At 38.1% G+C, this 12,146-nt stretch overlaps 1 protein-coding gene across 50 annotated transcripts in view; it reads left to right on the plus strand.

The window, feature by feature from the left end:
• The window catches only part of TTN (titin), a 276,354-nt gene that overhangs the window by 143,982 nt on the left and 120,226 nt on the right, over window positions 1–12,146 (plus strand). For 13 of the 50 annotated variants that reach the window (XM_070798610.1, XM_070798811.1, XM_070798618.1 and 10 more), the window contains 46 exons: window positions 241–315; window positions 432–515; window positions 632–706; window positions 856–939; window positions 1,051–1,134; window positions 1,240–1,323; window positions 1,435–1,518; window positions 1,602–1,685; window positions 1,894–1,977; window positions 2,137–2,214; window positions 2,326–2,409; window positions 2,525–2,608; window positions 2,722–2,805; window positions 2,921–3,004; window positions 3,119–3,202; window positions 3,317–3,400; window positions 3,514–3,597; window positions 3,713–3,796; window positions 3,912–3,995; window positions 4,109–4,192; window positions 4,284–4,367; window positions 4,483–4,566; window positions 4,680–4,763; window positions 4,879–4,962; window positions 5,075–5,158; window positions 5,270–5,353; window positions 5,465–5,548; window positions 5,660–5,743; window positions 5,853–5,936; window positions 6,048–6,131; window positions 6,241–6,324; window positions 6,436–6,519; window positions 6,630–6,713; window positions 6,797–6,880; window positions 7,014–7,103; window positions 7,234–7,317; window positions 7,442–7,525; window positions 7,659–7,736; window positions 8,126–8,209; window positions 8,669–8,839; window positions 9,114–9,191; window positions 9,397–9,474; window positions 9,688–9,771; window positions 10,746–10,829; window positions 11,065–11,145; window positions 11,631–11,708. In XM_070798610.1, the coding sequence (XP_070654711.1) occupies window positions 241–315; window positions 432–515; window positions 632–706; window positions 856–939; window positions 1,051–1,134; window positions 1,240–1,323; window positions 1,435–1,518; window positions 1,602–1,685; window positions 1,894–1,977; window positions 2,137–2,214; window positions 2,326–2,409; window positions 2,525–2,608; window positions 2,722–2,805; window positions 2,921–3,004; window positions 3,119–3,202; window positions 3,317–3,400; window positions 3,514–3,597; window positions 3,713–3,796; window positions 3,912–3,995; window positions 4,109–4,192; window positions 4,284–4,367; window positions 4,483–4,566; window positions 4,680–4,763; window positions 4,879–4,962; window positions 5,075–5,158; window positions 5,270–5,353; window positions 5,465–5,548; window positions 5,660–5,743; window positions 5,853–5,936; window positions 6,048–6,131; window positions 6,241–6,324; window positions 6,436–6,519; window positions 6,630–6,713; window positions 6,797–6,880; window positions 7,014–7,103; window positions 7,234–7,317; window positions 7,442–7,525; window positions 7,659–7,736; window positions 8,126–8,209; window positions 8,669–8,839; window positions 9,114–9,191; window positions 9,397–9,474; window positions 9,688–9,771; window positions 10,746–10,829; window positions 11,065–11,145; window positions 11,631–11,708 (3,906 nt within the window). The remainder of the gene's footprint in view (window positions 1–240; window positions 316–431; window positions 516–631; window positions 707–855; window positions 940–1,050; window positions 1,135–1,239; window positions 1,324–1,434; window positions 1,519–1,601; window positions 1,686–1,893; window positions 1,978–2,136; window positions 2,215–2,325; window positions 2,410–2,524; window positions 2,609–2,721; window positions 2,806–2,920; window positions 3,005–3,118; window positions 3,203–3,316; window positions 3,401–3,513; window positions 3,598–3,712; window positions 3,797–3,911; window positions 3,996–4,108; window positions 4,193–4,283; window positions 4,368–4,482; window positions 4,567–4,679; window positions 4,764–4,878; window positions 4,963–5,074; window positions 5,159–5,269; window positions 5,354–5,464; window positions 5,549–5,659; window positions 5,744–5,852; window positions 5,937–6,047; window positions 6,132–6,240; window positions 6,325–6,435; window positions 6,520–6,629; window positions 6,714–6,796; window positions 6,881–7,013; window positions 7,104–7,233; window positions 7,318–7,441; window positions 7,526–7,658; window positions 7,737–8,125; window positions 8,210–8,668; window positions 8,840–9,113; window positions 9,192–9,396; window positions 9,475–9,687; window positions 9,772–10,745; window positions 10,830–11,064; window positions 11,146–11,630; window positions 11,709–12,146) is intronic. The other 37 variants (XM_070798684.1, XM_070798683.1, XM_070798662.1 and 34 more) reach the window with 37 other exon arrangements.

Genomic DNA, 12,146 nt, shown 5'->3' on the forward strand with positions numbered 1-12,146 from the left:
ACACATATTTCATAAGGAGGGTCTAGTGTCATAGCACCTCAACTTGTCGCTAGAGAAGGGTGAGCCCATCTTCGCAAGGATGCTATTAATACTAATCCCATTCAACTTAGATGCTTGGTGGGGCAAGGGGACAACAGGCAGAGAAGAGATGTCTAGAAAACTACATTTGCTTACTTAGCGTGGTTACTGTTCTCATTAGTCATTTTAACTCCTAAATGTGAAATACTAATATCTTTAAAGTGCCTGAAGCTGCTCAAGAAGGTGTTCCTGCAAAAAGAGTTCCTTCCAAAAAAAGAGAGCCTCCATCAGTTAAAGGTACAAGTTCCCATGCCCTCAAATTCAAGAAGAAATAGCACTTGTAGTCTTGAAAATATTTTGCTGTTCCTATTGACCTTTGAAACACTAAATGTTGAAATACTGATTTCTTAAAGTGCCCAAGACTCTCCAAGAAATTGTCCCTGAAAAGAAAACATACGTGGTTCGTCATGAAAAGGCTGAAGTCCTTGCTGATGAAGGTATATGTTGCCAGAAGCTTAGATGTTTGGGAAAATGTCTTTTCCTATATAAATGTGTTTCCTGTTTGCGTTCATTCTTGTGACTCCTAAATGTGAAAATATTAATATCTTTGAAGTGCCTGAGGTGCCCATAGAAGTTGTCTGGGAAAAAGTCCATACTCTCCAGAAGCTTGAAGTTTTATCTGTCAAAGGTACATCCTAACAGCCCCTCAGGAGGGAATAGGGAGGGCTGTGGAAAGAATTGCCTTGCTAGCCTCTAAAGTGCTGTTGCTATGTAAACGTGATTCTTGTCTGTGTTGATCCTTGTGACTCAAATGTAAATTTACTAATATCTTCAAAGTGCCTGAGGCTCCCAAAGAGGTTTTCCCTGAAAAGAAAGTGCCTGTGGCACCTCCTAAAATGCCAGAAGCTCCACCAGTTACAGGTACTTGTCTTGGATCTTAGGCTTAAGAAGATAAAACTCATCTGCTCTTGAAAATATTTTGTTCTCGTGGTCCTATAACTCCTAAATATAAATTTACTCATCTCCTTTAAGTGCCTGAGGCTCCAAAGGAAGTTGTCCCTGAAAAGAAGCCACCAGTGACACCTCCTAAAAAGCCAGAAGTCCCACCTGCTAAAGGTATTTGTCACTGATCTTAAAAAGACATAATGCTTCTGCTCTGGAAAATATTTGTTCCAGTGAACTGCATAGCTCCTAAATATAATTTTACTAATGTCTTTTAAGTGCCTGAAGCTCCCAAGGAAGTTGTCCCTGAGAAGAAAGTACCAGCAGCACCTCCTAAAAAGCCAGAAGTTCCACCTGTTACAGGTACTTGTCACAGACCTTAGGCTTAAAAAGATATAACCCCTCTGTTCTTGAAAATAACTTGTTCCAGTGCTCTCATAACTCCTAAATGTAATTTTACTAATATCTTTTAAGTGCCTGAAGCTCCCAAAGAAGTTGTCCCTGAAAAGAAAGTGCCTGTGGTACCTCCTAAAAAGCCAGAAGTGCCACCAGCCAAAGGTAGCTGCCTGCATGTTGCTGTGTTTGACAATGTCTGTTTGTCTTCACTCAGTCTAATCCTGAAAATACTAATCTCTTTAAAGTACCCGAGGTGCCAAAGGCAGCTGTGCCAGAAAAGAAGGTGCCTGAAGCTATTCCTCCCAAACCGGAAAGTCCTCCCCCTGCAGGTAATGGCAATACTATACATACTGGGAAGGAAATAATTGCTCTTTTAGCTAGAAGAAATTATGTGTATATATCCCACTATATAAAGGTAAAAAATTCTAAAGAAAAAAGAGGTTTGGGAGTTATCCAAAATATCTTGGTGTATGATTGCATGATACAGTCATTCATTATTTCCACCTTTCTAAACACAAATTATGAATATTTTTTAAGTGCCTGAAGTGCCGCCAGAAGTCATCCCTGAAAAGAAAGTGCCTGTGGCTCCTCCTAAAAAGCCAGAAGCTCCACCAGCTAAAGGTATTTATCCTTCCATGTTGTGGGTCACCTGTTTGGGGGGCTGGGGAAAGGGTGTTTAGAAGTATCCGTCAGTTTTATAAATGGTATTTGCTTGGGCAAGTGTGTTGTCGATATTCCCATTTGATAGTTTCTAACTAATAGATACTAATATCTTCAAAGTTCCTGAAGTTCCTAAAGAAGTTGTGCCTGAAAAGAAAGTGGCTGTGCCCAAAAAGCCAGAAGTCCTACCTGCTAAAGGTATTTATTCCCACTGCTGTGTTAAGAATGTATATTGTCTTGTCTCTTCATAATCATTGTAACATATACCTTCAAATTTCCCAAATTCTTAAACTACTAATATCTTTCAAGTGCCTGAGGTGCCCCAAGAAGTTGTCCCAGAAAAGAAAGCTCCCAAGGCGCCACCCAAAACACCGGAAGCCCCACCTGTCACAGGTACATGTTAGCTCTGACCTCATTCTTCAGAAGAAATGTCTCTTCAGGTTTTGAGTGTGATTCAAGCCCATTGCTATTCATTGACCTAATCATAAAACTACTAATATCTTTCAAGTGCCTGAAGTTACCAAGGAAGTTGTCCCAGAAAAGAAAGTCCCCAAGGCACCACCCAAAACACCGGAAGCCCCACCTGTCACAGGTACATGTTGACCCACAACATTCTTCAGAAGAAATGTCTCTTCAGTTTGTGAAGATGATTTTAGTCCATTACTATTCATTAACCTAACCGTAAAACTACTAATATCTTTCAAGTGCCTGAAGTTCCCCAAGAAGTTGTTCCAGAAAAGAAAGTCCCCAAGGCACCACCCAAAACACTGGAAGCTCCACCTGTCACAGGTACAATTTAGCTCTGACTTCATTCTTCAGAAGAAATGTGTCTTCAATTTTTGAGGATGATTTTAGTCCATTGCTCTTCATTAACCTAACCATAAAACTACTAATATCTTTCAAGTGCCTGAAGTTCCCCAAGAAGTTGTTCCAGAAAAGAAAGTTCCCAAGGTGCCACCCAAAAAACCGGAAGTTCCACCTGTCACAGGTACATGTTGACCCAGAGAAGATTCTACAGAAGAAATGTCTCTTCAGTTTTTGAGAATGATTTTAGTCCATGCTATTCATTAACCTAACCATAAAACTACTAATATCTTTTAAGTGCCTGAAGTTCCCCAAGAAGTTGTTCCAGAAAAGAAAGTTCCCAAGGTGCCACCCAAAAAACCGGAAGTTCCACCTGTCACAGGTACATGTTGACCCAGAGAAGATTCTACAGAAGAAATGTCTCTTCAGTTTTTGAGAATGATTTTAGTCCATGCTATTCATTAACCTAACCATAAAACTACTAATATCTTTTAAGTGCCTGAAGTTCCCCAAGAAGTTATCCCAGAAAAGAAAGTTCCCAAGGCACCACCGAAAAAGCCAGAAGTCCCACCTGTCACAGGTACATGTTGACCCACAACATTCTTCAGAAGAAATGTCCCTTCAATTTTTGAGGATGAGTTTAGTCCATTGCTATTCATTACCCTAACCATAAAACTACTAATATCTTTCAAGTCCCTGAAGTTCCCCAAGAAGTTGTTCCAGAAAAGAAAGTCCCCAAGGCACCACCCAAAATACCGGAAGTCCCACCTGTCACAGGTACAATTTAGCTCTGACTTCATTCTTCAGAAGAAATGTGTCTTCAGTTTTTGAGGATGATTTTAGTCCATTGCTCTTCATTAACCTAACCATAAAACTACTAATATCTTTCAAGTGCCTGAAGTTCCCCAAGAAGTTGTTCCAGAAAAGAAAGTTCCCAAGGTGCCACCCAAAAAACCAGAAGTTCCACCTGTCACAGGTACATGCTGGCTCTGATCTCATTCTTCAGAAGAAATGTTTCTTCAGGGTTTGAGTATGATTCAAGCCCATTGCTATTCATTAATCTAATCATAAAACTACTAATATCTTTCAAGTGCCTGAAGTTACCAAGGAAGTTGTCCCAGAAAATAAAGTTCCCAAGGTACCACCCAAAACACCAGAAGCCCCACCTGTCACAGGTACATGTTGGCCCACAACATTCTTCAGAAGAAATGTCCCTTCAGTTTTTGAGGATGATTTTAGTCCATTGCTCTTCATTAACCTAACCATAAAACTACTAATATCTTTCAAGTGCCTGAAGTTCCCCAAGAAGTTGTTCCAGAAAAGAAAGTCCCCAAGGCACCACCCAAAACACTGGAAGTCCCACCTGTCACAGGTACAATTTAGCTCTGTCTTCAGTTTTTGAGGATGATTTTAGTCCATTGCTCTTCATTAACCTAACCATAAAACCACTAATATCTTTCAAGTGCCTGAAGTTTCCCAAGAAGTTGTCCCCGTAAAGAAAGTCCCTAAGGCACCAGCCAAAAAACTGGAAGTCTCCCCTGTCACAGGTACATATTGGTTCTGACCTCATTCTGCAGAAGAAATGTCTCTTCAGTTCTTGAGAATAAGTCAAGTCTATTGTTCTTCATTAACCTAATCTTAAAACTACTAATATCTTTCAAGTGCCTGAAATTACCCAAGAAGTTGTCCCAGAAAAGGACGTTCCCAGGGCACCACCCAAAAAACCGGAAGTCTCACCTGTCTCAGGTACATGTTGACCCACAACGTTCTGCAGAAGAAATGTCTCTTCAATTTTTAAGAATGATTTTAGTCCATTGCTCTTCATTAACCTAACCATAAAACTGCTAATATCTTTCAAGTGCCTGAAGTTCCCCAAGAAGTTGTTCCAGAAAAGAAAGTCCCCAAGGCACCACCCAAAATACCGGAAGTCCCACCTGTCACAGGTACAATTTAGCTCTGACTTCATTCTTCAGAAGAAATGTGTCTTCAGTTTTTGAGGATGATTTTAGTCCATTGCTCTTCATTAACCTAACCATAAAACTACTAATATCTTTCAAGTGCCTGAAGTTCCCCAAGAAGTTGTTCCAGAAAAGAAAGTCCCCAAGGCACCACCCAAAACACCGGAAGCCCCACCTGTCACAGGTACATGTTGGCTCTGGACTCCTGCAGAAGAAATGTCTCTTGAGTTCTTGAGAATGATTCAAGTCCTTTGCTCTTCATTAACCTAACCATAAAACTACTAATATCTTTCAAGTGCCTGAAGTTCCCCAAGATGTTGTTCCAGAAAAGAAAGTTCCCAAAGCACCACCCAAAAAACTGGAAGTCCCTCCAGTTTCAGGTATTTTTCACCCCAGTCCTTTTTCTATAGAAGAAATACCTCCTCTGCTCTTGGAAGTACTTTTAATTCATTGACCTCTTTAACCTAAGCATAAAACTACTATCTTTTAAGCGCCTGAAGTTCCTCAAGAAATTGTCCCTGAAAAGAAAGTGCCAGTGGCACCTGCTAAAAAGCCAGAGGCCCCACCTATTACAGGTACCTGTCATTCACCTTCGATTTAAGAAGATAAAACTCTTCTGCTCTTGAACATATTTTGTTCTGGTGGTCACATAACTACTAAACATAAATTTACTAATATCTTTTAAGTACCTGAGGCTCCAAAAGAAGTTGTCCCTGAAAAGAAAGTACCTGTGATGCCTCCTAAAAAGCCAGAAGTCCCACCTGTTACAGGTAGCTGTCACTCACCTTAGATTTAAGGAGATAAAACTCTTCTGCTCTCAAAAGCATTTTGCTCTAGTGCTCCCACAACTTCTAAACGTAATTTTACTAAAATCTTTTAAGTGCCAGAGGCTCCCAAGGAAGTCGTCCCTGAGAAGAAAGTACCTGTGATGCCTCCTAAAAAGCCAGAAGTCCCACCTGCTAAAGGTATTTGTCATGAAACTTAGGCTTTAAAGCACATAACTCTTCTGTTCTTGAAAATATTTGCTCCATTGTTCTCATAATACTAAATGTAATTTTACTAATATCTTTTAAGTGCCTGAGGTGCCAAAAGAAGTTGTCCCTGAAAAGAAAGTGCCTGTGACACCTCCTAAAAAGCCAGAAGTCCCACCTGTTACAGGTAGCTGTCACTCACCTTAGATTTAAGGAGATAAAACTCTTCTGCTCTCAAAAGCATTTTGCTCTAGTGCTCCCACAACTTCTAAACATAATTTTACTAAAATCTTTTAAGTGCCAGAGGCTCCCAAGGAAGTCGTCCCTGAGAAGAAAGTACCTGTGATGCCTCCTAAAAAGCCAGAAGTCCCACCTGCTAAAGGTATTTGTCACTGATCTTAGGCTTTAAAGCACATAACTCTTCTGTTCTTGAAAATATTTGCTCCATTGTTCTCATAATACTAAATGTAATTTTACTAATATCTTTTAAGTGCCTGAGGTGCCAAAAGAAGTTGTCCCTGAAAAGAAAGTGCCTGTGACACCTCCTAAAAAGCCAGAAGTCCCACCTGTTACAGGTAGCTGTCACTCACCTTAGATTTAAAGAGATAAAACTCTTCTGCTCTCAAAAGCATTTTGCTCTAGTGCTCCCACAACTTCTAAACGTAATTTTACTAAAATCTTTTAAGTGCCAGAGGCTCCCAAGGAAGTCGTCCCTGAGAAGAAAGTACCTGTGATGCCTCCTAAAAAGCCAGAAGTCCCACCTGCTAAAGGTATTTGTCACTGATCTTAGGCTTAAATGACATAACTCCTCTGCTCTTGAAAATAATTTGTTCCAATGATCTCATAACTCCTAAATGTAATTTTACTAATATCTTTTAAGTGCCTGAAGCTCCCAAAGAAGTTGTCCCTGAAAAGAAAGTGCCTGTGACACCTCCTAAAAAGCCAGAAGTGCCACCAGCCAAAGGTAGCTGCCTGCATGTTGCTGTGTTTGACAATGTCTGTCTGTCTTCACTCAGTCTAATCCTGAAAACACTAATCTCTTTAAAGTACCCGAGGTGCCAAAGGCAGCTGTGCCCGAAAAGAAGGTGCCTGAAGCTATTCCTCCCAAACCGGAAAGTCCTCCCCCTGCAGGTAATCATGAAACTCTCCAAACTAGTATTTTTAAAAAGAAAAACTCTCTTCTGAGCACTGTAAGAATCATTTTACAAAATGTTTCATATACTTGAGTCAGTTCTAGCATTCAAACAAGCTTGTGTCTTTAAAGTGTATGAGGAGCCTGAGGAAATAGCCCCAGAGGAGCCTCCAGTTGAAGTCGTAGAAGAGCCAGAGCCTGTTCCTGCTCCTCCTCCAAAAGGTACTGGCCAGCTGCTATGCAGCCTTAGCCAATCTTTGCCCTTCTTGTCCCCCAGATTCTAGGCGTTATGACTTTTATTGTTTCTCACTCTTCTTCACCGATTCTAAAACATAAATCATAATATCTTTAGTGACTGTCCCACCTAAGAAACCTGTCCCGGAAAAGAAACCACCCGCTGTTGTTGCCAAGAAACCTGAACCACCACCAGCGAAAGGTATTTCCCACTGCCACTGCTTCATACAGAAAAATGTGTCTCTAAAATGCTATGTTCCACTGCTCAGCTTAATGATTTCCGTATGTCATTGAAACAATGAGCTAAATACTAATATCTTTTTAAGTGCCTGAGGTGCCCAAGGAAGTTGTTCCTGAAAAGAAAGTGCCTCCAGTGGTTCCCAAGAAACCAGAAGTCCCGCCTCCTAAAGGTACTTGTAACTGTCTACTGTCTAAGAGAGGTGGATACAACCTCTAGCTCTTGAAAAGCATTTTGTTCTGTGTAAATGTGATGAATGTTTTCACGTGATTCTTCATAATGTTAAAATACTAATATCTTTAAAGTGCCTGAAGTTCCAAAAGAAGTTGTTCCAGAAAAGAAAGTAGCTGTTCCCAAAAAGCCTGAAGTCCCACCAGCTAAAGGTACATGTCACTAACCAATAGATAAGCACTCACTCTTGGTTTCACTTCCAATAGGAAAGCCTTTTGTTTGTCAAATATCTTATATTAACAACTACAAACCTAGTATACTGGCTGTTTAGAGTTTTAAATGTTTTTAAATAGCATCATTGATTGAAAAAAAAAAAAAAAGACTGGTACGTTTGTTGTAAGTATTAGAAGAGTTTTCTAACATGGTTTTGTTGATGTTAATAGGCTTTGTTTTCTTCCGACCATGTGGATCCAAGAACAGATCACTGGCCTCATTGTGAATTTTGTTCATGGATCTGTCCCTGGGTTATTTGAACTAGATATAGTATAAATTTCATGTACTTCTCAACTACCCAGAAGTAAAACTAACTCTTTCTTTTAAGTGCCAGAGGTACCAAAGAAACCTGTCTTGGAGGAGAAACCAGCCATCCCTATTCCTGAGAAAGTAGAGTCTCCTCCTCCAGAAGGTACATGTAATGCTGTTTATGAGCTTACCACTTTTGACTGTTTTTAATGTAGGCCTTGTTCCTCTTCTAATTCAGTATCTCTTGGTCATTTTCTGTCCTTTAATTATTTGTCTTACTTCACGGTTCTTAATTAGCTCCAATCTTAAATCTATTTGAGTCCATAGTCAGCAACTACACTGGCCATCATAAGCTGTGTTACACAAAGCTTCTCTAATGCACACACAAAGCGGGACAGGTGAACTAATGACTATAAATGACATTAAACACTAAAGGGTTTTTCAAACATTCAAAGCAATGGAAACAGAAATCAGTCAAACAAGATGGATTTCATCTTAATATAAGTGATGATATTAGTAGAAACAAGGGAAGAAATCAAGATGACTATTTATTGTGTTTCACATTTGTGCATTTTAGAATACTGTTCCACACATTCAATTAAAATTAACTATATCTTTAAAGTTTATGAAGAACCTGTGGAAATTGTTCCTGAAGAAGAAGAGCCAGTTCCTGTTGTAGAAGAGGAAGAGCCCGTTCCTGTTGTAGAAGAGGAAGAGCCTGTTCCTGTTGTAGAAGAGGAAGAGCCCGTTCCTGTTGTAGAAGAGGTGGAACCGGAAGCCCCCCCACCAGCAGGTACAAGACAAGATTCACTGAATGGAAGAATACACCATTTGATTTTTTATATCTATTATTTATCTTGTTTAAGGCAAACATTTCAGTCTTCTATTTCCTTCTTTAACATTTGACCTTATTGGCAAGAACAAAAGTCAGTTGCACACATAAAGCTTTTGTCCTACAGACACAATGCAGCATAGCAAAGAAATAAGTGTTATCTTTTTTATTCATTCATAGCATTAATCTTTTCATTGTAATCATTTGACTCTAAAAGAAATCCCTATCTTTCAAGTGCCTGAAGAGCCCAAGAAGATTGTTCCAGAGAAGAAAGTTCCTGTCATCAAAAAACCAGAACCTCCACCTCCTAAAGGTACTTACAGTAAAATAAATATTTACTTCTTTTTTGTGTGTTGTCAGAAATTTGGCACTCTTTCTTGTTTTATATCGTGCTATATTATGTGCTGTATTATGAACTGTCATCTGTATGTTACAGTTCTGAGCAGACTTGTCAAATTAATGTGTACATATTGCATCTTGCAATTTTATATTATTAAATACTACTAATATCTTTAAAGTACCTGCGATGGCAAAGAAAGTTGTCCCAATGAAGAAAGTCCCAACTATTAAGAAGCCAGAAACACCAGAAATTAAAGGTATTCACATCATCATTGACATTATATATTTTTTAAGTATTCTGATATCTTCAAGTGGAATCCAATAAGTTGTCTTCAGTGTTAGGGACAAAAATGTCCTTATTTTGCTTTCATTAATTTTAATGCTGCTCTTTAATTATAAGTTCTTTATTCTTAACTCTTTTTCCAATGTCTTTAAATACTCTTTCTAAAATAAAACTAATATCTTCAAAGTGTCTGAGCTGCCCAAGAGACTTGTTCCAGTAAAGAAAGAACCTGAGCCTGTTACCAAAAAACCAGAAATCCAGCGAGTAAAAGGTATCTACCGTGAAGAAAGAAAGAATGTATTTATCTGAATGCTAAGCATCTTAATAGTAGTTCTTATAACAAAAATATGAAGTATAAGTTTATGCAAGAACAGATTTTACGGAAAAACGGGGGGAAATAATGAAGGCAAGGAGAAAATAAGACAGACAAACAGGAGAAACCTAGCTTATCCTGAAAGATAAGGCTGGACGTAATGATGCCAGTCATGTTTTGGAGTTCTTTGAATGCTAATATAAGGCATGTACTTTAGTCTGTGGGCAATAGGCTTCAGTGGTGTATAAATTAACAGGAGTCGAGCTTCAGATAACTGGCAGAAGGTCAAATTCTTAGGACAATAATAGAAAAGAGCCATTGCAATTTTTAAGGTCTTCAAAAATTGAGTAAGATCAGTGGTGACAGAAATGGAAAGGATTGGATTTAAGAGAAGTGGAGATTGAGTGGGTGTCTATTCTTAAAGTAATGAAGGAAATAGATGAGCCCAAAATGATTATAAGAGTTGAAGCTAGGCCATGAGAATGGTTCACTGAACCCCCAAACTAATATTAGAAAGAAGGCAGTGAATATATGTTTTACATTTCAAGTATGGAATTTGAGAATATGCATCTGGAACTTAGGAGAGATTGGGGCCAGAGATGTAGATCCATAAGTCATTACCATGGAAATAAGAGTTGAGAATGGAGTGATTGCTCAAAAAATGTAGATTCAGTTTTTAAAATCATCAAAGTTAGACCAGTGGAAAACATCTATATTTAAAGGCACACAGAGGATGAGAAATAAATGAAGAAGTCTGCAAGGACTTATTTATGAAATTAGGATGTCCAAAAGGGTGCCTTGCCTCTAAAGCTGTTTTCCCCACCGAGTCTTATAAGATGAAGTACCGTACCCATGTATTCTTTGCCTGCTCTTTGCAGTATCTTGTACATCTTCTAAATTCTTAATAGTAAACAAAATCAATATCTTTAAAGTGCCTGAAGTTCCCAAGGAAATCGTCACAGAAGAGAAAGTGTCAGTTCCTATCCCTGAAGAACCAGAAGCTCCACCTGTACAAGGTACATGGCTGTGCTCTAAATCTTGGAAAGATGATAGTCGTCTCATCATCTTGCTTTGGTTGTAGATGGATCTTTTGTGTTTATCTGTTGCCTGTCTTATGTAGTATAGTTATTGGCATTTTGAAATCTTCTGAAGAATATGTTCTAGTGTGTAACTAAGTTGATACATTGAAACTCAGCAGTCACAGTATTCTACTCTGAATTCAGTCTAAAATAAAATACTGTGTTTTTTAAGTTGAAGAGTCGCCTGAGGAAATAATATATGAAGAAAGAGCATCCATAACCATTGGTAGAAAAGAGACTCCCCCTGTTGAAGGTATATATATATGTATAAATATAAAATTTTTAATCTCTTGAAAACTCCTATTAGAAATACAAAAGTATTTATAGGCTAACATTCCTTCTTGAAATTATATGTAAAAGCATTCTAGCACATATTTGACTTGTTTGTTTTTCAAATCATTAAACGTCTTTTGAAGTATAATCTTTGATTATTCTTGATTGTAATTATAAATTCCAAAAGATACAGTTTACTGAGGCAAAACTGGAATCATTGCATTGGATCTTCCAATGATAACCCAACATCAGATTTTAAAAATCATTTCATTTGCCATCAACATACATCAAACAGTAGAAAGCTTGAATATAATAAAATAGAAATATTAACCTCTTTTTCTATGTAAGTGAATATGTATATTTTTGTTTCTGTGACTGTCATCTTTGCATCTGTGTGAAATTTGTATGAGTCTTGTGAAGAACTTTACATTACAACCTCTTATCCTTTGTCAACATTCTCTAAAGAACGTGAAATTGAAAAGTATGTTAAACCTGAAGAACCCGAAGAACCTGAACCACAGCCGGAAGAAACACCAGTACAAGGTATTCAGTTAGTTGGACTTAAATCTTCATCACCATATTCTTCCTCTTGATATATATGTATATGTTTTACGTTGTTCGATGTGTACAGCATGTCTCTCTTCACCTGTATGTAAGGTATTGTTTTAAATGTGCATCTCTGTCGTCTGTGTTCATGTGATTTGTACTATTTATTTCATGTCAGTGTGGCTTATATGGATGCTTCCTTTGTCATTTTCATTAGTGCTTGTGCTGTACTTGTTATCTATGTACAGTGTTGACATTCTTATGTTTTATGTTGAACATTTTTATGTTTTATGTTGGATACCAACATTATGTATCCAAAAAAGCAAACTTCTTACTTAAATATGCTTCTTACTTCTTACATAAGTATCCTTATATTTCTGCTGAATATACTGTAAGTCCACATACCAATCGTTGTATTCATATACTAATACTCCT

This window comes from Bos indicus, chromosome 2, assembly GCF_029378745.1.
Source record: "Bos indicus isolate NIAB-ARS_2022 breed Sahiwal x Tharparkar chromosome 2, NIAB-ARS_B.indTharparkar_mat_pri_1.0, whole genome shotgun sequence".
In the NCBI taxonomy this organism is placed as follows: domain Eukaryota; kingdom Metazoa; phylum Chordata; class Mammalia; order Artiodactyla; family Bovidae; genus Bos; species Bos indicus.